Source organism: Microcaecilia unicolor, chromosome 4 (genome assembly GCF_901765095.1).
Source record: "Microcaecilia unicolor chromosome 4, aMicUni1.1, whole genome shotgun sequence".
Lineage (NCBI taxonomy): Eukaryota > Metazoa > Chordata > Amphibia > Gymnophiona > Siphonopidae > Microcaecilia > Microcaecilia unicolor.
In genome coordinates, this window is record NC_044034.1 from 287,700,905 (window position 1) to 287,727,343 (window position 26,439).

The window sequence follows — 26,439 nt, forward strand, 5'->3', positions numbered from 1 at the left end:
TTACGCCTGCCAGATATGTGGCTTGGAGCAACATGCCGTAACGGCAAGCCCACAGCCACATGCTGACGGCCTCCTGACACAGGGGGCGAGATCCGGTGCCCCCGCTTGTTGATGTAATACATGGCAACCTGGTTGTCTGTCTGAATTTGGATAATTTGGTGGGACAATCGATCTCTGAAAGCCTTCAGAGCGTTCCAGACTGCTCGTAACTCCAGGAGATTGATCTGCAGATCGCGTTCCTGGAGGGACCAGCTTCCCTGGGTGTGAAGCCCATCGACATGAGCTCCCCACCCCAGGAAAGATGCATCCGTAGTCAGCACTTTTTGTGGCTGAGGAATTTGGAAAGGGCGTCCCAGAGTCAAATTGGACCAAATCGTCCACCAATACAGGGATTTGAGAAAACTCGTGGACAGGTGGATCACGTCTTCTAGATCCCCAGCAAATTGAAACCACTGGGAAGCTATGGTCCATTGAGCAGATCGCATGTGAAGACGAGCCATGGGAGTCACATGAACTGTGGAGGCCATGTGGCCAAGCAATCTCAACATCTGCCGAGCTGTGATCTGCTGGGACGCTTGTACCCGGGAGACGAGACACAACAGATTGTTGGCCCTTGTCTCCGGAAGATAGGCACGAGGCGTCCGAGAATCCAGCAGAGCTCCTATGAATTCGAGTCTCTGTACTGGGAGAAGATGGGACTTTGGATAATTTATCACAAACCCCAGTAGCTCCAGGAGTCGAATAGTCATCTGCATGGACTGTAGAGCTCCTGCCTCAGATGTGTTCTTCACCAGCCAATCGTCGAGATAAGGGAACACATGCACTCCCAGCCTGCGAAGCGCTGCTGCTACTACAGCCAGGCACTTCGTGAACACCCTGGGCGCAGAGGCGAGCCCAAAGGGTAGCACACAGTACTGGAAGTGACATGTGCCCAGCTGAAATCGCAGATACTGCCTGTGAGCTGGCAATATCGGGATGTGTGTGTAGGCGTCCTTCAAGTCCAGAGAGCATAGCCAATCGTTCTCCAGAATCATGGGAAGAAGGGTGCCCAAGGAAAGCATCCTGAACTTTTCCTTGACCAGATATTTGTTCAGGGCCCTTAGGTCTAGGATGGGACGCATCCCCCCTGTTTTCTTTTCCACAAGGAAGTACCTGGAATAGAATCCCAGCCCTTCTTGCCCGGATGGCATGGGCTCGACCGCATTGGCGCTGAGAAGGGCGGAGAGTTCCTCTGCAAGTACCTGCTTGTGCTGGAAGCTGTAAGACTGAGCTCCCGGTGGGCAATTTGGAGGCTTAGAAGCCAAATTGAGGGTGTATCCTTGCTGGACTATTTGCAGAACCCAACGGTCGGAAGTTATAAGAGGCCACCTTTGGTGAAAAACTTTCAACCTCCCCCCGACCGGTAGATCGCCCGGCACGGATACGTTGATGTCGGCTATGCTCTGCTGGAGCCAGTCAAAAGCTTGTCCCCTGCTTTTGCTGGGGAGCCGCAGGGCCTTGCTGAGGTGCACGCTGCTGACGAGAGCGAGATCACTGGGGCTTAGCCTGGGCCGCAGGCTGGCAAGAGGGAGGATTGTACCTACGCTTACCAGAAGAGTAGGGAACAGCCCTCCTTCCCCCATAAAAAACATCTACCTGAGGAGGTAGATGCTGAAGGCTGCCGGCGGGAGAATTTGTCGAACGCGTTATCCCGCTGGTGGAGCTGTTCTACCACCTGTTCGACTTTTTCTCCAAAAATGTTGTCTGCTCGGCAAGGGGAGTCTGCAATCCGCTGCTGGATCCTATTCTCCAGGTCGGAGGCACGCAGCCATGAGAGTCTGCGCATCACCACACCTTGAGCAGCGGCCCTGGACGCAACATCAAAGGTATCATATACCCCTCTGGCCAGGAATTTTCTGCACGCCTTCAGCTGCCTGACCACCTCCTAAAACGGCTTGGCTTGCTCAGGAGGGAGCTTGTCCACCAAGCCCGCCAACTGTCGCACATTGTTCCGCATATGGATGCTCGGGTAGAGCTGGTAGGACTGAATCTTGGCCACGAGCATAGAGGAATGATAGGCCTTCCTCCCAAAGGAGTCTAAGGTTCTGGAGTCTTTGCCCAGGGGCGCCGAAGCATGTTCTCTAGAACTCTTAGCCTTCTTTAGGGCCAGATCCACCACACCAGAGTCATGAGGCAACTGAGTGCGCATCAGCTCTGGGTCCCCATGGATCCGATACTGGGATTCGATCTTCTTGGGAATGTGGGGATTAGTTAATGGCTTGGTCCAGTTCGCCAGCAATGTCTTTTTTAGGACATGATGCATGGGTACTGTGGACGCTTCCTTAGGTGGAGAAGGATAGTCCAAGAGCTCAAACATTTCAGCCCTGGGCTCATCCTCCACAACTACCGGGAAGGGGATGGCCGTAGACATCTCCCGGACAAAGGCTGCGAAAGACAGACTCTCGGGAGAAGAAAGCTGCCTTTCAGGGGAGGGAGTGGGGTCAGAAGGAAGGCCATCAGACTCCTCGTCAGAGAAATATCTGATGTCTTCCTCCTCCTCCCACGAGGCCTCACCATCGGTATCAGACACAAGTTCACGAACCTGCGTCTGAAGCCGTGCCCGACTCGACTCCGTGGAAACACGGCCACAGTAGGAGCGTCGAGAGGTGGACTCCCTCCGCCGTCGGGGAGTCTGCCTGGGAGGCGGCCGTAGCCGGTACCGCAAGCGGTACCGATACCGGAGATCTCACCTCGGGCAAGGGGCCAGCTGGCGCCTCACCCGACGGTACCGGAGGCGCAAGCACCCCCGGTACCGGAGGGGAAGGGCGCAACAGCTCTCCCAGAATCTCTGGAAGAACGGCCCGGAGACTCTCGTGCAGAGCGGCTGTGGAGTAAGACTGAGAAGCCAATGCAGGCGTCGATGTCAGAGTCTGTTCCGGGCTTGGAGGCGGTTCCGGGCTGTCCAAGGGGGAGCGCATCGACACCTCCTGAACAGAGGGTGAGCGGTCCTCCTGGTGCCGATGCCTACTGGGTGCCGACTGCTTCGGCGACCCAGAGCTCTCGGTACCGAGACGGGAAGGAGACTGGTGACGATGCTTCTTAGACTTCTTCAAGCGAAGCATGTCACTGGAACTTCCCGGTACCGACGAGGAGGACGTAGAATCCAACCGTCGCTTCCTCGGAACTTGAGGGGCACGAAACGGCGGTAAAACACGACCGTCCCAAGCGCGGACAAAAGACTGACGAACACGAGCCGGTTTGGGCGGGAAGACGGCCGCGCATGCGCGGTGCGCATTGGCGCACGAGGACTAGCAAAGGCCTTTGCTAGTGAAGTTTCCGGTTGGAGGGGGCTGCCGTGGACGTCACCCATCAGTGAGAACAAGGAGCCTGCTTGTCCTCGGAGAACTATTATAGCTTCTCTCTTTCCTTAAGTAGTTTCATCAGAGCACTATCAAGCATGTCTCCTCTCAATCTGGTTACCAGAGACATGCAGCGCTTCCCCATTTCCTCCCATATTGTTCTAAATAGAGTAGCAATTATAGTGGCTGAGGGGGCACAATGCTGCTCACTGCACCCCTACTTCAAATATTGTCCCTCTTTTTTGATAGCCACTATGTGGTAATCACAGGAGCAGTGTACCCTCTGAAAAGTGTGAATACTCTTACAGTAACAAGCCTAATCCCCAGGACAGAAGCCTGAGTGATAAATGCATCAATCTCCTATTTGACAGAGCTATTAGGACTTCAGACTGTCCATTTTTGTGGAGTCACAGCCTACACAATGCGGAGAACTGAACTTTCCCCCAACCTCAAGTCATGCCACGTTGATTCATTCCCATCCCAAACTCCCCTTGCCTATCCTTCAAACACTCATCACTTTGAGCATGGCTCCCATACCTGCTGCTTGGTTTGAAATCTGGGCCAAGCCAGGAAGGCTGCTGGCTAGCTTGGCTAGTCCCCCATTGGTTAGCAGCTGGTGAATGGCAGTGGGTTTTCCACTGGATGAAGCGCCAAGAGATGAAGATGACGTTACAACTGGAATAGTGCGCACGATGGAACCTGTGCCAGTTGTTGTGGTTCCCAGACTCTGTACTGGTGCTGAGGTCTGCATGGTATAAAAACAGGGATGACCATTACTGATTCCAATCCAAAATGCCTTACCCAACATTTAAGTAAATATAATAAATGATTCCACACTGCACCTCAACACAGAGAGACAACATTTAACGAAACTTACTATAGTAATGGGTTCACAGCTAGCACTGCTGCAAATCGACAATCAATATAAGAACAGAAAAGGTACGGCAAGACCAGCAGTACTTCCTACACACACTGTCCCATTACAGAATTGCTACAGCATAGGTGGCAGCAGCAGTGCAATTAAAGCATCTCTCATACAAAAACTGCCCTCTCACAGACAGCAGCACAACTTTCCTACCTATATATATTGCCTCACCACAGAACAGCTACAGCAGTGCTGTGACAATAAAAGCTTCCATCACACACATACATATACTACTGCCACTACAAAACATATATACCATATACAGCAGCTTTCTTCACATGCACTATCCCAGCTAAGCCAGTTTATAAACTAGAATAAAAACTGTCACCTGTATTAAACAGTCATAAACCATTTTGTTGCCACTAATACACACATCATCTATATACAAAAATAATATTGAGGCTTAAATCGTAAGACAATATGAAACAGTGATATAATAAATGCGATGATAAACATTTATATACTGCAATGAAGGACAATCACAGAACAGACCCAAGTTTACGGGTAAAATATCTTTAAGGAACTCCATTAAATGTTTCTATAAAAATTGTACTTTTGAGCTTCTTCCTGAGTGCTGATACGCTAACTTCTAATCTCAATTTGTTGGGGGCTGCATTTCATAGAGTCTATCCCGAGCTGTGAAAAAATATGACATCTCTACTAGATGCAAAAGCCTAATCAATGGAACATCTAACAGATTATGAGGCTTATTTTCAAAGCACTTAGCCTCCCAAAGTTCCATAGAAACATATGGAACTTAGCCTCCCAAAGTGCTTTGAAAATATGCCTCTATGTCTCAGGTATTGTAGTACTCATGGCGGTTTATAAATTCCAATTAATGCACTGATCCACCAGGACACATCATTACTTAATGTCCTGCGGATCGGAAAGTCAAAATCTTGAATTAGTGTCACCAGGCTAAAGGAAATATAATATGAGTAGATATGGTCACTATGCTGTGTATCTTAGGTACAATGTTGATGTCAGTAATCCCAATACAAAGATCTACAGTAATCAAAGCCTGAAAGAACAAATGATTATAAAAACATTTGAAAATAATTTAAGTTTTGATCTGCACAACAGCTTCAATGTGTAAAACGAGCTCTTAACTAGTGCCTTGACATGGGACTACAAACACATGGAGGGGCATTTTTCATAGCATGTCTAAGTCAGACTTTGGACATTTTGTGCTAAATGTACCAAATCCGAATAGGAAATATATCCATTTTTGAAAAACGAAAAACGTCTGTCTTTTTTTTTTTTCAAAATATCATTTCGAACAAGGTTTTGTGTGTTTATCTTTTAGACCATTTTGGAAAAAACAAAACACACACAAAATCAAGCCACTGGGATGTAGGAGGGGTCAGCATTTTTAGCAGACTGGTCCCCCAGACATCCCAGGAGAGCACTGGGGCACCCTAGGGAGCATTGCTGTGGACTTCATATAAATGCTCCCAGGTACACACCCCCCCGCTGCTCCCTTAGCATGTCTGCTAAACCCTCCGAAACCCACCCAAACCCACTACCCCCAACAGCCCTTATGGGTAAAGAGGGGACCTATAGATGAGTACAGTGGGTTTCTGGTGAGTTTTGAAGGGTTCACAGTTTCCACTGCAAGTCTAACAGGTAGGAGGAGATATGGGCCTGGGTCCACCTGTCTATAGTGCACTGCACCCACCACTACACTACTCTGGGGACTGCACACTGCTCTAATGGACCTGACTATAACATTTGAGGCTGTCATAGAGGCTGGTGAGTACTATTTTTATTCACATTTTTGGGGGGTGGGAGGGAGTCATCCATGAATCCCTCCAGTGGTCAGCTGGTCATTTAAGGCACCTTTTATGTCTTATTCATTAGAAAAAGAGGTCTAGAAAAAAAAGGTGAAATTAGGTCTTACCTGCTAATTTTCTTTCCTCTAGACCCTCCAGACCGGTCAAGACGCTTGGGTTATGCATGCCTACCAGCAGAGGGAGACTGAGAACACAAAAACTGAACCAAGCATAAGCCAGCAGCAAACCGCTAAGCAGCCAGTAAATCCTTAACAAAGCAGAACGCAACCAATGCAAAACTAAACTATAACCCCGAAAGGTCAAAGGACCCTGTACTCAGAAACAATTCTTAGGAACGTGCTTCTACTGACCGAACGCCACAGCGCTGCGGTCCTTCTCTGAAAACCCAGAGGAAAATAACAGAGCTTCAGAAAGCCAAAGCTCCCAATTTAGAGTGCTACCAGCAATAGCAACACAGAAATATCAATCATCTCTCAAGCACACTAGGACAAAGAAAACCAGATATATACACAGCGGGTGGGTTCTTTACCGGTCTGGAGGGTCTAGAGGAAAGACAATTAGCAGGTAAGACCTAATTTCACCTTCCTCAGCGACCCTCCAGACCGGTTAAGACGCCTGGGAAGTACCAAAACAGTATAAATCTAAGGGCGGGAACCTTGTACCCCAGAAGTCAACACTGCCTCACCAACACTGGCATCCTGCCTAGCCTGCACATCAATTCTATAATGCTTCACAAAGGAATGCAACGAGGACCAGACCGCCGCCCTGCAAATATCTTGCGGCGGAACTAAACCACTCTCTGCCCAGGAAGAAGCTACTCCCCTGGTCGAGTGTGCCTTAAGTACCTCTGGCACCCTACGTCCCTTGAGCAAATATGCTGAAGAAACTGCTTCTTTCAACCATCTGGAAATTGTTACCTTAGAAGCCGCAGCTCCCTTCTTAGGTCCTCCATACAACACAAACAATCTATCCGAAGACCGAAACTCTCGAGTCCTGGCCAAATAAGAACGCAAAACTCGACGTATATCCAGCTTAGCCAAACGGCGCTGAGAAGAATCTCCGAACCTATCTCCCAGGACTGGTAAAGAAATGTCCTGATTCACATGGAAAGAAGATACCACCTTGGGCAAAAAGGACGGAACCGGTTTCAAAGACACCTTCTCCTTTGAAAAAGTCAGAAAAGGCGCCTGACAAGACAAAGCCTGCAACTCCGAAACCCACCATGCCGAAGTAATAGCCACTAAAAATACTGTCTTCAAAGTAAGGTCCTTCCAAGTACTCGTAACCAAAGGCTCAAACGGAGGACCCACCAAAACCTCCAACACCACATTCAAATCCCACGGCGGAACCACCGGACGATGGGGCGGACGAATCAATTTCACAGCTTGCAAAAACCGAACCACATCAGGAGCAGATGCCAAGGAAACCCCCCGGATCCTACCCCAGAAACAAGCCAACGCCGCAACCTGTACCTTCAAAGAAGAAAGAGCCAGACCTCTGTCCACCCCATCCTGCAAAAACTCTAACACCTGCGGAACAGAAGAGTTCCAAGGAGAATAAGAACGATCCTGACACCAGGTCTCAAAACTCCGCCACACGCGAACATAAGCAAAGGACATGGACTGTTTATGAGACTGTAACATAGTATCAATTACTCTAGCTGAAAAACCTTTCTTCTTCAACCTGTCCCTTTCAAGAGCCAGGCTGTAAGTGAGAATGGAGCCGGGTCGGGTATTACGATAGGACCCTGCACCGACACCACCGACTCATCCAATCTCAGGGGACCTTTGATCGCCAGATGCACTAGATCGCCGAACCACGGATGACGTGGCCAATGCGGAGCCACGAGAATCACCGTACCGACGTATCGCTCTATTCTTTGAACTACCCACCCCACTAGGGGCCAAGGGGGAAACACGTACAACAGTTGACGCGGAGGCCATAGTAGCACCAGAGCATCGATCCCCTCGGACCGTGGCTCTCACCTGCGACTGAAAAACCTGGGTACTTGAGCACTGCTGGCCGTTGCCATGAGATCTATCATCGGAAGTCCCCACTCCATCACCAGATGATGAAACAGCGGATGATGCAGCAACCACTCTCCTGGATCCAGTGTGTGCCTGCTCAGAAAATCCGCCCTGACGTTGTCCACTCCGGCCACATGCCCTGCGGATAGACTGTGCAGATGAAGCTCCGCCCAATGCATTAACTCCGCCGTCTCCTCGGCTACATCCCGTCTCTTTGTGCCCCCCTGATGATTTACGTAAGCGACCGCCGTGGCGCTGTCGGACAGAACTCGAAATGCCTTGCCGTCGAGAAGATACTGCAGGGCCTGCAGAGCCAACCGGATCGCCCGAGTCTCTAGCCGATTGATGGACCAGAGGCCCTGTGCCACCGGACCTAGACAATGTGCTCCCCAACCTGCCAGACTGGCATCTGTGGTCAAAACAATCCAATCCGGAGGATCCAACGGCATACCTCTTTCCAGATTCGGAGTATGAAGCCACCACTGCAGACTGATGCGAGCCGCTTCCGGTAAGAATAGTCTTTCCTTCAAACTCTCTGAGTCTGCGGAGACCAACGGTCCAACGGCGCTGACTGCAACTGCCTCATGTGAGCTCTGGTCCACGGCACCACCTCTATTGATGCCGCCATAAGTCCCAATATCTGAAGATATGCATGAGCTGACGGGGACCGCTTGGAACAAAACTGACGAATCAGAACCTGTATCTTGGCAATCCGAACGGACGGCAGAAACACCAGGCCCTTCACTGTGTCGAAACGAACCCCCAGATATTCTAGGGATTGAGACGGAACCAGGTGACTCTTGACACTGTTCACCACCCAGTCGAGCGACTCCAAAAAGGATACTACCTTCGTTGTTGCTTCCACACTCTCCTGGTGGGACTTGGCTCGAATCAGCCAATCGTCGAGATACGGATGGACTAATACTCCTTGCTGCCTCAAAGCCGCCGCCATGACCACCATAACCTTGGAAAAGGTACAAGGCGCCGTCGCCAGACCGAACGGCAGAGCACAAAATTGAAAATGCTGTCCTAGAACCGCAAAGCAAAGAAACCGGTGATGCGCCTTCCGAATGGGAATATGTAGATAGGCTTCCGTAAGATCCAGAGAAGTGAGAAACTCTCCCGACTGCACCACTACTATGATCAAACGTAACGTTTCCATGCGAAAGGAGGGGACCTTCAACGCCCCGTTGACCCTTTTGAGATCTAAAATAGGCCGGAAGGAATCCTCCTTTTTGGGAACCACAAAATAAATCGAATAACAACCGGTCCCCCTTTCTGGGGTCGGCACTGGAACTAAGGCCCCCAGATCTATCAAACAACGGAGAGTCTGCAGAATTGCCCTGGCCTTGAGACGAGAGCGGCACGGGGAAGCTAGGAAGAAATCCGGCAGAAAGTCCTCAAACTCCAAGGCGTGCCGGTCTCGCACCACTTCTAGAACCCACTGATCTGTCGTGATATGGGTCCACCTCTGATAAAACTGACTCAACCGAGCACCTATCCGCACCAGAGGCTGGACCCGCAGCCCTTCATTGCGAAGCCCGACCGGAGGACAGAGCTCCCCCCGAGACCTCTCGCCCTCCTCAACGACCTCCACGAAAGGGCTGAGTACGCTGAAAATATCGACCTCTAGGCGCCATACTGAACCTACCTGGCCTATAGCGCTGTGCATCCTTCAAACGAGCACACCCTGACATTCTGCGACCCCTTGCTCTAGGCCGCAATTCTGGCAACACAGAATCTTAGCATCTCCAAGTCCACGTACCAATTTATCCAACTCCTCCCCAAAGAGCATGGACCCCTTAAAGGGAAGGGAACACAACTTGGACTTAGAAGCTGCATCCGCAGTCCATCCACGAAGCCAAAGGGCCCAACGAGCTCCAACCGCCAAAGCCATATTCTTCGCCGAAGCCCTCAACAAATCATAACTAGCATCTGCTAGAAAGGAAGATCCCATCTCCAACCTGGCTAACTCCTGCACCAAGGCAGACCTGTCTACTGCTGGACCATCCAGAAGCTTTTCAGCCCACCGGAAACAAGCCCGAGCCACTAAACCTCCACACAAAGCGGCTTGCAGTGACAAGGCCGAAAGATCAAAACTTTGCCGAATAAAAGATTCTAACTTCCTATCCTGAGGATCTCTGAGGGCAGTCCCCCCATCAACCAGAATGGCAGTAGCCTTGGTGACCGCCATCACCACTGCATCCACTGTCGGAGATTTAAAAGAGTCCCTATCCTCTTGGGGAATAGGATAAAGCCTCACAATCGCTTTAACTACCCGACACGCTGAATCTGGGGAGGACCACTCCTGTAAGATCATATCTCTCAGATCCTGATTCATAGGGAAAGAACGAGAAGCCTTACGAATGCCCTTAACCAAGGGGTCTATCTGCTTAACCTCCGCTACAACCGGCTCAGGAGAATCAAACCTAAGCGTAGACATAACTTGATCAATCAGCTCTGGAAGCTCATCCCTAGGAAAGATCCGTACCACCGAGGGGTCCTCCCCTGGAAAGGACCCCTCCTCCTTAGGACCATTGTCTAAGATAAACTCGTCAACCAGTACACTACACTCATCTTCTGAGGGAGGGTAAGACAAGAAATCCGGCTCCTCCAACCACTTTAGCCGTGGGAGCGTGGCCCCCAAAGGACCTCCCCCCCTTCTGCATATCAGGCTATGAAGAACTTGACTGCCAGGCCTGAAACATCGACCAGACGAACTCCGGTGGAAATCCCATAGCCCCTGAAGGACCCGGAGAGCACCCAACATTCTGCCCCGGGCCCTCCACCACAGGCTGGGCCAGGACCGCCGCTACAGGACCGGAGGAAGAGTCAGACCCAGGGAGCCCTTTACCGACGCCCGAAACCTCGGCGGACAAGACCGGAGGGGAAGAGAGAGATTGCTTAGGCTCACCGCAAAACTTGCATGGAGCTCCAGGTGCATCTATCCCCCGGCGCGCACAGGAACGGCAACGAGCCGCCTTTCCAGCCGACATCGCTAAATTTAAAGCGGTACACACACAAACCGCCAAAATCGCCCCAGCTCTACTCTCTTCACACAAAAACACACCAAAAGCCTTGTCAGCCCCCAAATCGAGAGAACAAAATGTTCTGAGGCAGAACAGCACTGTCTGCTTCGTTCTTTCTTCCTTTTACTTTTTTTTTTTTTTTTCACACACACACAGCAAACAGCCCAGCTGCTATATACTTACAAGGGCTAAGGCTCTCAAGGTTCCTGTACCACAGGAGCCGAGGCACCAGGCTGACTTCACAAAAAGTACAGCAGGGGAAAAGCCCGAACACGGGTGCAATCCCCTAGGGGAACAGTGAGCCCCACCGGACCTGCTTCCCTGAAGCACAAATTCTAAGTACAGGGTGCTAAAATCAAAGAATCTCTAATCCTACCAGACCAGACTGACTGCTCAGGCTGCACGTCTACCCTCTGCTGGAGACTGAGATTTACTGGCTGCTTAGGGGTTTGCTGCTGGCTTATGCTTGGCTCAGTTTTTGTGTTCTCAGTCTCCCTCTGCTGGTAGGCGTGCATAACCCAAGCGTCTTGACCGGTCTGGAGGGTCGCTGAGGAAAAACCCATTTGATCCACTATGGCTGTAAAGCATCCAATGAAAACGGTAACGGAATTCAAACATGCGTGGGATAAGCATAAAGGAATCCTGTGCAGAAGGAATGGATCCTTAGGAGTTTAGTCGAGATCGGGTGGCAGAGCCGGTGGTGGGAGGCGGGGCTAGTGCTGGGCAGACTTATACGGTCTGTGCCACAGCCGGTGGTGGGAGATGGGACTGATGGTTGGGAGGCGGGGATAGTGCTGGGCAGATTTATACGGTCTGTGCCAGAGCAGGGATAGTGCTGGGCAGACTTATACGGTCTGTGCCCTGAAGAGCACAGGTACAAATCAAAGTAGGGTATACACAAAAAGTAGCACATATGAGTTATCTTGTTGGGCAGACTGGATGGACCGTGCAGGTCTTTTTCTGCCGTCATCTACTATGTTACTATGTTAGGTATGCCCTGATCCTACCTTTGAAATGCCCAACACACCCCTTTGTGATTTGGAGGCACTGCGGACAAAATACATAGACGTCTGCAAATCAGGTTTCAAAAATAGATTGGACGTTTTAAGAACAAATCCGTCCAAATAGTGCTTTATGACACTTTTTGGATGTTTTTCTCTTTCAAAAATAAGCCCCATTGAGTAATACTGACATACACAAGAACAAAATTTTCAGAAAATTTGGTTCCCCCTTCCCCTCAGTTTTTATGATTTTTGTTTCACAAATTCCTGAACAAAATAATTTAGCCTGCATTAGAATGTTTTACTATAAAGAAATTGATTGCATACACGTTAATTTGTAAGTTAAAGCACATCAAACTGATATTGTATTATACTAAAATATTTAAGGCAAACATCGAATGCATCCTAATGAAAGCACATCATTGGGTAGGAATGTACATTCATCTGAAATATTTCCCATGTTGTTTTTAACCCAAAACGATAGGCAAAAATTCCCCTCAAAATTTCAGATTTTTTTTTCCTGTGTTGTCAATTGGGTGCACTATTGACAACACTGCCCCTGAAATAACCAAATATTTATAAAAACCTGAATAAAACAAAAATCCCATAAACACAGGGAACTTTGTGCTGTACACTTCTAATCCCTAATATCTAATAAAAATCAATGAGTCACTGTTTCTTTGAATGCTCCATTTTGAAAAAATAGAGGATTCGTGTACAATCCAGCACTGGTGTCCCTGAGGAAGATTTTGAAACAGGGATTCCTGTTAGACGTTTGGAGCATTCAAAGAAAAAGCGACTCAGTGATTTAAGATACGTTTGCTCCATATTCCGGTGCTTTGGTTATGCATGTGAACTTATAAACTGTTGGTATCAGACCTTAAAAAGATAGGTGCTGCTTTTTTTCAAATCAGCGAGTCCTCTTGAATATATGGATGCCCACTGAATATCCTTTCATTATTTTTTGTCTGAAATATATTTTTATTAAATAGTTAAGAAATAAATAAGAAAAGATTTAAATAAATACAATTGGGGAGGGGAGACATTTATAGAGTATCCATGATGTATAGCGCTTTATAAGTGAGCCGCTTCTGTGGCTAGTCTCACTGAAATCCAGCTCGGCTGAATGTCCAACCTATACTAAACTCTCTTTTGTCCCCCTTCTTTCTAGAAAATGTCAATATTTGTAGAGGATCTTCTCTAGGCATCCAATATATTATTTTACATTTGTTGGAACTGACTTTTTTTCATTTCTTAATAGTTTTTGTCTCTCCCTATTGGGATTTTGAATTTTTATTTATTTATTTGTTGCATTTGTATCCCACATTTTCCCACCTATTTGCAGGCTCAATGTGGCTTACAATATTCCGCCCTGGCTATTGCTGATTGCTAGTGATTTATTATGGCACTTTGGAAGCCAAACTAAAATTTATCTAGAACATTATGGTCCTCTAAGAACACCTGTTGCTGCCATAATACCACCTTCTCAATCATCTAAGTAGGAAGGAGAGAAAAAGCACTGGACAATAATTAGGATGTTTTGAGGATCTAAATTACCTCTTTTTTAAGACAAGCCTAATATATTAGCCTGTTTTAGTGGAGAGGGCATACAGTCTTTTGATAAATATGAATTAACAACTGACAAAACAAAAAAATCTTCACAACTCAGTTTCAATAGAACAGTGGAATTATTCAAAGTAGCTATTAATTCAAATTTCACAACTAGAAACCTCAAAGAAATTATCCCACTTGAAAATGATTAGAAGCAATGCTTACAGGAGGAATAGCTTTACTAACTAAAACTGCAGTTGCAATTATGAGATCAAAACTAATCAACAGAAATAAAACAAAACATGGAAAAGAAAATAAGATAAGTTATAACTTAATACATTTCTTGATTAGCTTTCGAAGGTTGCCCTTCTTCGTCAGATGGGAAATAAGCAAATGTTAGTAGATGACAGTATATATATATATAAGTGAAACATCAAAGCATTCCAGTGACAGTCTAACAGGATGGGGGTGGATAGCTGAGAGACAGGAAGAGGGACAGGTGAGATATGCATGGAGACAGGAGGGTGACAAAGCAACACGATTTTCAAAGCAGTACAATTATATGGTTTATAATGGGCTAGAAAACCCAGATCTACAAAGTCCTGTCTGGTGGGTGTCAAAATATTTAATCATTCTGACTTCAAAGGTCTTATGTTCCTGTACTGTTTTAAAGTTCCCTTTTAAGATTCTTACCATGAAGTCACTGGTACAGTGTTCTGGTTTTGTAAAGTGCTGCCCCACAGGCGTGAAATCTTTATTAGTACTGGCATTTTTCATATGGTGTTTATGTAAATTAAATCTCTTCTTTAGCATCTGACTGGTTTCTCCAATGTGGCAGCCTTCGTTGCATTTTTTACACTGAATGATATATACTACATTGGAAGATGAGCATGTGAAAGATTCCTTAATAGTAACATAGTAGATGACTGTTGAATATTTTTCCTTTGTGAATGACTGTGGGGTCCTGCGAAATGTTTTGGCATAGTTTGCAGCTGGATATATTGCAAGGATGTGTGCCATTCTTTTCGAGTCTGTGTTGGGAGCTTACTTCTAATTAGCTTGTGTTTTAAGTTGGGTGGCTGTCAGAAGGCCAGAACTGGTGGGGATGGGAGTATTTCTTTCAGTAATTCATCCTCCTGGAGTAGAGGCTGCAGATTTTTTGATTTTTCTTAATTTTTCCAGCTCTGGGTTGTATTGTCACTATAAGGGGGATTCTGTCTGTGGCTTTTTTTTCTTTGTACTGTAGCAGATTTTCCCTGGGTGTTTTGAGGGAGGAGGAAATATTCTTGGAGATTATTTTGGGGTTGTAGCCTTTCTGTTCGAAGGATGCAGTCAGAGTTTCAAGGTGTCTGTCTCTGTCCCCTGGGTCAGAGCAGATATGATGGTATCTTGTGGCTTGGCTGGAAATAATGGATCTGTTTGTATGTGAAGGGTGGAAGCTGGAGTTGTGGAGGTAGTTGCATTTGTCTGTGGGTTTCTTGTATATGGATGTTTGTATATAGCCATTGCTGACTGAGACTGTGGTGTCCAAAAATTGACTTTTTCTGGGGAGTAGTCAATTTTGAATCTGATTGTAGGATGGTATATATTGAAGGAAATGTAAAATTTATTTATTGCATTTGTATCCCACATTTTCCCACCTCTTTGCAGGCTCATTGTTTCAGAGTTTCTTCTCCCCCAGTCCAAATCATAAAAATGTCATCGATGTACCGGTAGTACTTTAGGGGTTTGGTCTGGTATGTATTCAGAAATGTCTCTTCCAGCTCAGCCATAAAGAGGTTGGCATATTGGGGTGCTGTCCTGGTGCCCATTATTTGTAGATTGATATCATTGTTAAAGTGGAAATAGTTAAAATAAATTTGATTAGTTTTGTAATGGTTTCTGGCGAGTATTGATGGTCCAGTGTGGATGTTTTTTGGAGTTTCTCACAAGCAGCTATGCCATCCACATGGGGAATGTTGCTGTATAGTGATTCTACATCCATCGTGACCAGAAGGGTATTTGGTGGTAATTGCTTGATATTTTTCAATTTATTCAGAAAGTCTGTAGTGTCTTGTATGAAGCTGTTTGTTTTGTGCATGAGAGGTTTCAGAATTCCCTCTATGAGTCCAGATATTTCCTCCGTGAGTGTGCCAATACCCGATATGATTGGTCTGCCAGGGTTTCCAGGTTTGTGGATTTTGGGTAGCATGTAGAATGTGCCCACAGAAGGCTGGTTTGGTATGAGTTTCTTCAGATGTGGCTGTATTTGTTTAGGAAATGTTCTGATCAGGTCTTTCAGCTGCTTTGTATAATCCTGTGTGGGATCCTCGGTTAGTTTCCTGTAGTATGTATTGTCTGAGAGCTGTCTGTGCCCTTCTTCAATGTATTTTTCTGTGTCCACAATCACCACTGCGCCTCCTTTGTCTGCGGGTTTGATGATAATGTGTGGGTTAGTTTGTAGAGTTCTTAAGGCCGCTCTTTCTGGTGGAGTAAGATTGTACAGAATTCTCTTTTGTTTGCTGGAAAGTTGTGATTTTACCCTATGTCTGAAGCTTTCTATGTAGTTTCCAGCTTGTTGTTTTGTCCCTCCTGTGGGGTGAAATAAGTGTTCTTTTGTTTAAAACTGTATTTCCTTTGTTGTGAAAATGTGCCTTCTGGTGCAGTTTTCTAAAGAATTCTTCCAGGTCTGAGTATAATTGAATTTCATGGGCAAAATGAAAGTCCTTTGGAGAGTACAGAGACTTCATGCTGTGATAATGGTTCGAGAGGTTTATTATCCCCATTTGATATGTATCTCCAAAAGTGTGATCAATGGTTTGTCTGCAGGGTCTCAGCAGACTTCCTTGAATTCTTGGTTTGTTTGGGCTCTGATTTTCACATACCTCCAAGTTGTCTGGGAATGTTGGTTCTGCAGTGCTGTTTCTGCTCCACGATAAGCTGTTTTTCTCTCTGTGATTCTGCAGGAGAGAGGACAGCTTTATTTCTTTTTTTGTGGATAGCGATGTATTGTTTTATCCTTGGATGTTCTGTAGGTCCTCCTTAAGTTGGCTTATACGGTGTGGATGTAGTTCCTCCATGTTCCTCATGATTTCATTTTATCAAAACTAAAAACACCTCACAACTATAAAATTCTACTTTGTCACCTTCTGATCATTCATCCACCTCTGTCCCATCCCTTGAGGCTATCATTGGAATGCTTTTATAATTCACTTCTATAATCTAGTATTGTCATCATTTGCTCATACTGTCCTCACCAAAGGAATGGGGTTTTAACCTTGGAAGCTAGTCAAACATGTATTTAGTCCAATAAAAAGGTTATCACCTTATCTTTTTTTGTTTTATTTATTTTTAAATTAACCTTCAAGTGGATTAAACACAGCAACCACCTTACATCATCCTATTGGAGTCATAACAGACAAGTAATCAAAATTACATAGGGAGTGGAATTTTATCAATATGTACATTAAAATAATTGAGAATATGTTTTATTCAGATCTGTACTTTATTACAATCAAAATTTTAAGCAAAGGAGAAAAATTTGCTAGTAAAAGCCCTGGAGGACAGCTTAGGAGCCAATTTTTGAAAACAGCTGTGGGTGCTGAACTGATGAGCTCAATACAAATTCCTCCCCCAGACAGAACACTCCCTCCCCCTCCAAAGAAAAACAAAGTACAACTGATTGTGTACCCTTATAACATAGGAACATAGTAGATGACAGCAGAAAAAGACCTGCAAGGTCCATCCAGTCTGCCCAACAAGATAAATTCATATGTGCTACTTTTATTTGTACCTGTCCTCTTCAGGGCATGGACCGTATAAGTCTGGCCAGCACTATCCCCGCCTCCCAACTACCAGTCCCGCATCCCAACACCAGCTCTGGCACAGACCGTATAAGTCTGCCCAGCACTATCTCCGCCTCCCAACCACCAGCCCCGCCTCCCACCACCGGCTCTAGCACAGACCGTATAAGTCTGCCCAGCACTTTCCCCGCCTCCCAACCACTAGCCCTGCCACCTAAACTCGGCTAAGCTCCCAAGGATACATTCCTTCTGAATAGGATTCCTTTATGTTTATCCCACGCATGTTCCTCCACAACAGTGCAGAAACCTCCACCTCCAGCAGCTCTTTCTCAACCCCAAGACTTTCTAGGATGAAGGGTTTTGCAAACCTGAGCCCACCCCTGAGATACCCACCTCTATCAGTGCCTCCTCCATCTCCACAAGCAGTTATAGCTCCTCTCAGTTTTGCACAGTGCTTTCCTACTTCTTCCACAAGTTCCCATCCAGATAACAACTTCTTCAGGCCTAGTGGTTAGGGTGGTGGACTTTGGTCCTGGGGAACTGAGGAACTGAGTTTGATTCCCACTTCAGGCACAGGCAGCTACTTGTGACTCTGGGCAAGTCACTTAACCCTCCATTGCCCCATGTAAGCCGCATTGAGCCTGCCATGAGTGGGAAAGCGCGGGGTACAAATGTAACAAAATTAAAAAAATAAATAAAAAATCCATCTGTTTAGTTTTTTTGACATCTAGAACCTTCACTTTTGAATGGACCCTCTCCATACCTGTCTTAATATTAAACCACACCATCCGGTGATCACTGGATGTCAAATGAGCACCACTATAACAACAGAAACACTCTCCCTATTCGTAAACACTAAGTCTAGTATGCCCCATCTTGTGTGGGATCTATTACCAACTACTAGAACAGTTCTCCCTGTATAGAATCCAGATCGTCCTACCTCTAGAAGGCCTTGCAATAGGGATACCTCAATCAACATCTTGCATATTCAACTCACCAACTGATAGTACTTCCCCTTTCACAGCTATCTTTTGAATGTCTTCAATTTTATCTGTCTACTTCTGTCTGTGAAGAAGGCTTGTATATCATAGACTGACCAACAGTACCTCTTCCTCACCCTGTAGATCCTGCAATTGTGTGGCTTTAATATTATCTTTAACATATAAAATGCCACTCCTCCTCCCTTTCATCCTGCCCTGTCTTTCCTGAACATGTTTCCTTGATCACCACTAAATTCAAATCAACTTCTTCCATCACAGCCTCTAGATGAAGAACCTTATTTCCCATACAATGGGTAAATGGTATCTTTCCAGACATTGCCCCCATTTCCATTTGTGTAGAGGTATTTAGTGCTCCTCTGAGTATCATCCCTGTTTCAGATTAAATTACATTAGCTATATTTCCTCTTTTTAATTAAACTTTTTTTGGAGTATAAAACTTCAAGTATACTTAATTTCCTACATTACATAACAAAATTCTGTGTTACCTATTACTATGTAAGCCGCATTGAGCCTGCTTTTAGTGGGAAAGTGCGGGATACAAATATAATAAATAAATACTGGTCCACTAAAGACGCTAAGGAATAACTAGTTGATAGGTACATGCCATGAAGTGACAGTGTGTTCATTGCTGGTGGGCATGCACAGAGGTGGAGAGTTTAGGTGGAGTGTGCAAGTATGCATATAGATTATGGAATACTATCATCATTTAGGCACTCACTTGACAAATGCAGCTACGGACTTTTATACCAGATCTATGGCTCGTGTAAATGTCCCCACCTGCCACTTATGCTAGTATTTTATAAAGTCCTCTGAACCAAAGACCCACATGTCAGGGCAAAACTCCCCCCCCCCCACGTGTATTTTATAAAGACATGTAGGTGCTTTAAAAGGCCCTTTAACTATGTGTCTTCTTAAAATACTCTCATGTAGGCCTAGTCACCACTAGGCCCACCATTTCTACCTCCTTTTATGAAGATCCAGACACCTATGTGTCTTTATAAAAATAGGTGCCCACTTGGAATCTACACCTACACAACCTGTTATCCTGTTATCTTCAGACACAAAGGAGAGTGTAAAACAGCATACAAAGTAATATAGAAACAAAAAAGCAACACTGGGCCTTCAGGATTGAGATGATCAAAGTCTCTTGTTTATTAATTGACGAATAGACCCGACACAGGCCGTGTTTCGGCGCACTAGCGCCTGCCTAATCCTGATCAAAAATTGTAGGTGGTACTGTCACAGTGTAGCACCTTTGATATGGAATAGAGTCTCTATTGCTCCGAAAGCATGTTAGGATTGTGGCCGTGACCTCTCCCAGACTTACCTTATTCTGGTGGTCAGCTTCTGTGCTGGCTTCTGTTTCTTCTTTCTATGTTGCTAGAGCTGGCTCTGTGTCTGTGGGCTAGCTGTTCCCAGCATGAGTCTAATTGCTTTACTATACTGCAGCTGTGTGTGTTACCTGAGCTAGCTGCCTCTGTGTGCTGGTTGCTCCCAGCGTGGCTCTAATTGCTCTGCTATACTGCAGCTGTGGGGGTTAAGCCTGAGTTAGCTCTAGCTCTGTTTCAGTATGCTGTCTGCCTGTGTCTGATAGTGATGACATCATCAGGCAGGGCCTTGATAAGGAAGTGGTGTTCTTTCCTTCAGGGCCTTTGCAACGGTTGCTTAGTCGTTTGCTTTAGGTCCAGGTTAGTGGTAGTGCAGTGTGCACTTTTGATCTGTGTTAGCTTCCCAGCTTTTCCTTTGTGGCTTGTGTGTTTAGCTTTCCTGCTTTTCCCTTGTAGCTCCCCTGCTTCCCCTTTTGGTGCTTTAGAAGCACTTCTGTGTTTGGGGCTTTGGAAGCTCTTCTGTGTTTGGTGCTTTAGAAGCACTTCTGGGTTTGGTGCTTTAGAAGCACTTCTGGGTTTGGGGCTTTGGAAGCTCTTCTGTGTTTGGTGCTTTAGAAGCACTTCTGGGTTTGGGGCTTTGGAAGCTCTTCTGTGTTTGGTGCTTTAGAAGCACTTCTGGGGTTGGTGCGTTAGAGGCACTTCTGACTTCTGTGTTTAGCTTCCCTGTTTTTTCCCTTGTGGTTCCCCCGTCTTCCCTTTTAGTGCTAGGAGCTCTGCTGGTAGTTTGGTGCTTAGGAGCACCGTAGTTAGTTTAGGGTTGTAGAGCTGTTGTGCTTGGTGCTTAGGAGTACCTGTGCTAGTTTATGTGTTTAGGTTCCCTGTTCTTTCCCTGTGGCACCCCTGCTTTTCCTAGTGGTGCTATTGGTAGCACTTCTGTTAGTATAGGACTTAGGAAGTCCTTTTGTTGGTTTATTGTTAGGAACACTTTTGTTGGTTTCTGTTTGGAGTTCTTCTGTTGGTTAGGGCTGTTTCCACCTTGTTCTAGTCCTGGTCCCTGTGTCATCCGGTATCCGGTAAGTCCTGCCGGCCACTCGAACCCAGGGGCTCAACCCTTGGGGAGCAGTGGCTAAGTGCAGGTGAAGCTGTACGGATCAGTCCAGTGTGCTCCAGTCCAGGGTCTTCCGGTCTGGTGTGTTCCAGTCCAGTGTCCTCCAGTCCGTGTGTTCCGGCTCGCAGGGTGGTGCCTGCAGTCCCTGCCGGTGCCGGTGTGCTCGCCCAGCATTGGTTGGTGGGTTTTGCCTGCTGCTGTCATTCCTCGTCAGCAGCCTAAGGGCTCACGTTTGCTCCAGAGCCCAGCCCCGCGGGCTCTGAACCTGAGAACCTGACAAAGCTTAATCAGCATGAACAACGCTGTCAGTCTACTTGGCGGTTTTTTGAGACTGACAGCGTTGTCCATGCTGACATGGCCCGTGTCGGGTCTATCCGTCAATTAATAAACAAGAGACTTTGATCATCTCAATCCTGAAGGCCCAGTGTTGCTTTTTTGTTTCGTTCTGTTATCTACATCATTATTACACAACAACCCTACTTTACTAATCATACCTGGATACTGTCTGTCCACCTGTATTAATGCTAATCCTTTACTGTATTTCTTGAATGCACGTTAGTAAAGAAATTAAAAAATATATATATATAGCCTTGTGATGATCTGTTTATTAAATTTAAAAATACCAAATCACTTGTAAAAGCCATGGAGTAGACGCTAAATATCACTTATTTTGTGTCCAAAAAGTAGCTGGTAAGTTAAGTCCTGGCTTGTTTGGCATTTGAATAGAGGCTGCTGGAAACCACGTTAACTACATTCTGCTGGGCGTTTCCTCTTAAATGCACCTCAAGGATGTCTTCAGGCAGGCACGCAGTTTTACTATGCGAACCTGTGTCTTAAATGCTGTCGAGAATAGTGCTCATGCTGGCAAGGAAGGAGGCTGCAATTCGAACTCTCACAGGCCAGGCACATGAAAAGTCACCCCCATCTCCCAACCACTACTTGCAGTGCTGGCATAAGATCTCAGCTGCAATTGCATACTGCAAAAAAACAGAATTATTCGAGGTTCTTTTCTTGGCTGGTCCAATAATATTTAGCGCCCTAGGTGAACCTTCGACCTTTCCCATAATCCAGCAGCTCTCCTTCTTCTCCCACCATCCACACCAAGTGTCCAGCATATCTCCTTCTTTCCCCTCCCTCTGTCCCCACCAGGCGTGCAGCATCTTTCCCCCTCTCCCACCAGGCGTGCAGCATCTTCTTTCCCCTCCCTCCTAGGCGTCCAGCATCTCCTCCTTCCCCTCCCCCCACCGGGCGCCTAGCATCTCCTCCTTCCCCTCCCCCCACCGGGCGCCTAGCATCTCCTCCTTCCCCCACCCCCACCAGGCGCCCAGCATCTCCTCCTTCCCCCACCCCCACTGGGCGCCCAGCATCTCCTCCTTCCCCCACCCCCACCGGGCGCCCAGCATCTCCTCCTTTCCCCTCCCCCTCAGGATGTACAGAATCTCCTTCTTTCCCCTTGCCCACCAGCCGTCCACCATCTCTCCTCCTCCCAGCCCCCCACCAAGCAACCAGCATCTCTTCTCCCTCTCCCATCAGGTGTCCAGCATCTCTCCTCCCCTTCCTTTCCATCACCACCACTCGATCTTCCTAACTCATGCTGGGCCTTAAAGTACCTGTGAAAGCTTCAGGTCTGCAGCGTCTTGCCCCTTCCAATGTAAACTTCTGATTGGAAGGGGCAGGACACGTAGGACTGAGTATGTATTAATACTCAAAGACTCACTTATGTTGATGCTCTCTTGCCTGCTGTGTCGGTGCTGTGTGGCTGTTCCCCTGAATGCTGCCATCCTAGGCAAATGCCTACCCACCTAGTTGCAGGGCCATCCCTGATCAAATGATAATGCCTTCAGATGTTGCAAGTATCAGCTACATTTGAATTTCAGGTCACAGGTTTTGAATCCTTCTGCCAGAAACGCTCACCCTCTTTCTATATCCAGGCTGCCTTTAGAGGAGCATTACAGAATGCTACTAGGAACATATCTTATTTACAAGCTGTATTTGCTGGCTACAGTATGTGTTGAGGTACCACAATTATAAAACAGGCTAGCCAACTCTTTGTTCAAATAATTCAATTGTGTTAACGTAACCATTAAGATCCCCTTTTTCAATCTGAGGAGGCTGCACTGGAGGTAACTGCACAAGCATCGTGCACCTGAGGCGGAGTCTCCCTGAAGCCTTCATCTAACTGCAAGGGCACTGTATGGTTAAGTATGCAGTTGCACTGGGGGTAAATGCACAAATGCTGTGCAAACAGAAAGTAAATTCAGGAGCATTGGGTACCTAAGCAGACATCCGCTGGGGGGGCTCTAGGACCAGTAAAACAGGTAACTGCAAGAACTATCTGTACCCTGAGCAAGGAACTCTCTGGGGTTTGTGATAAACATAGGACATGCCCTACCCTGAAGAGGCCACCAGAGGGGGCTCTCATGGTGAAAAGCCAGTAAAAAGGCTGTAAAGGGGCCACTAGAGGGAGCCCCAGCAAAGGCCGGGAACAGAGGGGCTGGGGAGGGCCCATAGCACTGGATTCCCTTTAAGAAGGAAGCACCCTGGAGAAGGTACTGGGCCCTTCTGGAACCAGGAGGGTCCCAGAAGGGGTGTGGTGGGTTATTGCCAGACCTATAAAAAAAAAGGCACTTTCCAGGAGGAGCTATTGAGAAGGAAGGGGACCTGAAGAGGAAGGAGGCACGTAGAGCACCTGGTAACCTAAGAGACTGGTTGGAATGGACTGTAAACCCTGGGGCATGGACCTCTAAGAAGAAGCTGAACCAGGAGGACCAGAAGACAGGATCTCTGCCAGATGCCTGGGAATGTTGGAGCAAGATGCCATGTCCCAAAACCAAGGAAAATTACTGTAATGCTGCACTAAATAAGTAATAAACCTGTTGTGGAATCCCAGTGGGAGATAACACTGAATGATGTAAACTAAGAATTGGACAGCCGAGGGTAGAGGACAGAACTGTAAAGTTGTGGTGGAAGCTGAAAATCCGGTCCAGGGATGGAGGTTGTTTTTAATGGAGACCCAGGTCTCCCGAAGGAGCGCTCAGTTAAAGAGTGCAAGAGGAACTGTGTGCTTGTGAGAAGAATGTCCCTCCAACAGAGTGGTTAGGAAGGCTAATTGGAGTGGGTTTGCATATGGATGACCTAATTTGCATAACCTCATGAAACCTGCTAACCAAGCATATTTATTGCTATAAGAAGCACCAGGGGACACTTGTGAACTACAAGAACTATTGTTTGACTACTAGAAAGCTTTACCAGGGGTATAAGACCAGAGGACTGGACTACATGGATGAGTCACCCTAAGTGTAAAGTAGTCCCCAATCCAGGCTACTGAGACTACTGGCTGCTATAGAGGAGAGCTGTCTCTGAGTCCTTGAGACAAAGCTCTGTTTAGTCCTGGTACTGAGCTAGTGGTGCAGGCCATGAGTCATTAAGGAGGTCCATCATATAATAGCACCCCAGGTGGAACTTGTTGAAGAGTCAACACACAGTAAACGGGCTACAGTCAGTTCTATGGAGAACCAGAGAACTTACACCAAGGCCTCAACTGTCTGAGAAAGTAGTCAGAGTCCAGAGTGAGAGAGGAGATTAAGTGGAGTGGGCCCTTGGCCACAAGATGCTCATCACAGGTTGCAGAAGAAATAAATGTAAGCACTAGGGATAAATGCAAAAGTATTGTACCTGAGAACAGAAGTCTGCAGAGGCTGCATAAGAGTGAAGTGCAGGAGCATGTTCAATGTACATTGGGGCTGTGCTGGAAGATGTAGGAACCCTATGTACCTGGGGAGATGGCCCTGAAGAGGCTGTACTAGATGGCAGTGTTGTGGTTTTTGTTCCTATGTCCTGTAGACTGAAGCTCAATCCCTGAAGTAGGCTGCTGGCAGAGGATGAAGCTGCAACTCCTGTTAAAAAAAAAGAAAAGGAAATATGAAAATAATCACTTGAATACAAACTCTTATTATCCATTCCCTATGCTGTAAGAGGAGGTACACTGTCCCGAAAAACCAACAGAAGGGGAAGGCGTCACAACAGATTTGAAAGGCCCCAACCAAATATATATGCTTTGTTGCTGAGAGTGCATAACATCAAGGCAAGTACCCTGTTTGCCATCCCCAAGACCCAGTACTACATTTGAGAGGGGAACATTTTTCCACCCATACATGCAGGGCTGCTTGTGCACATCCTTCAAGTCCACAGAGAATGGAATGGCATGAAGCAAGAGATGTCCTTCTCTTACATGTCAGAGACAAAAACTCACACCACTACCATAGGTACAGCTGAATTTACAGTTGTAGGCTAATGCAGCAGGCAAAGTCCAGACAAGTTCCCTTCTGTGTCACTCACCCTTTGCAGCACATACAGCACCTGAATCAGCGTTTCCCAATCTTTTCAACCCAAGGAACACCTACATAACACAAATATTGTGTGGCACAGGGCAGTTTGTGCAGACATGGAGAGGATTCATATGGCAAATGTTAGAAATTAGAGGCTGGGAAGACCAAGGATCTGGTGGGGAAGAGGAGGTGGTACATCTGAGGAAATCCACCACTTATCTCAGGGAGCAAGCAGCATGAAATCTAGTTACTTTTTGTGATCCTGTCAGATACTTATGACCTGGATTGGCCACTGTTGGCAAACAAGATAATGGGCATAATGGACCTTTGATCTGACCCAGTATGACAATTCTTATGTTTTTACACAATCCAAAATGTTTAAGAGATGGTCACTGTTTTGGAGGTGTGGTCTATGGGGAAATGCTGACAATACAACTGATTGTTTAAAGGAAGAAATCCAATACCACCACAGGAAGGAACTTTTGATATGTGTGGTGCCCCCTTACGGCTACATTAAGTCCACTACTGTTTATTATAATGAACAGTATTATTTATTTATAATAAACAGAAGTTCTGTTATCACAACGGACTAGTGGCAGATGTTTGCCCTAGAAAGTGGTTCACTTCCACCCAAGCAGCTACAAGTGCCTTACTGACAGAAACTTCCCAGGCGTGTGCTATCTTCAGTTGTGTTCAGGGATAAATGTAAAACAGATGTATTTTTATTACACAATAATATACTGTCAGTCAATTCAGGGCAGCTAAGGCTATCTTCTCAACATCCAGGCTGTAAGGGCAAGGGACATGACCTTGACCCCAAATCTGCATGATCAGCATTGGAGAACCACCAGTCTGATGGGTCTTCTTATGGATAACTCCTGAAGGAGAGGAAACCAGCCCTGCCGTAACCAATACGGAACTATGAAAATCATGGTCTCCTGATCTTGCTCTTTGAGTTTAGGAGAGTCTTCATAAGCAGTATAGGAGATATACATACAGAATGCCCTCCCTCTCAATGCAGGAGGAAGGTATCCAAAGCTAGTTTGCCATATGTCCTTTGCTCTAGAACAGAACTGAGAATTGCTTCCTGTTCTGAGATGTGAATAGATACACTATGGACGTGTCCCTATCGTGAAAAATGATTTTTGCTACTCCTGAATCTAGAGATCAAAGTACCCAAACCTTTCCTGGCAGATCCCCAGTCAGTCAAGTGTTCAGGATATCCGTA

At 46.5% G+C, this 26,439-nt stretch overlaps 1 protein-coding gene across 3 annotated transcripts in view; it reads right to left on the bottom strand.

Moving 5' to 3' along the window:
- KANSL3 (KAT8 regulatory NSL complex subunit 3) overlaps positions 1-26,439 on the bottom strand; it is a 144,471-nt gene that overhangs the window by 19,848 nt on the left and 98,184 nt on the right. For all 3 annotated transcript variants that reach the window (XM_030201649.1, XM_030201648.1, XM_030201647.1), the window contains 2 exons: positions 24,658-24,779; positions 3,876-4,083 (listed from right to left, as the gene is read on the bottom strand). In XM_030201649.1, the coding sequence (XP_030057509.1) occupies positions 3,876-4,083; positions 24,658-24,779 (330 nt within the window). The remainder of the gene's footprint in view (positions 1-3,875; positions 4,084-24,657; positions 24,780-26,439) is intronic.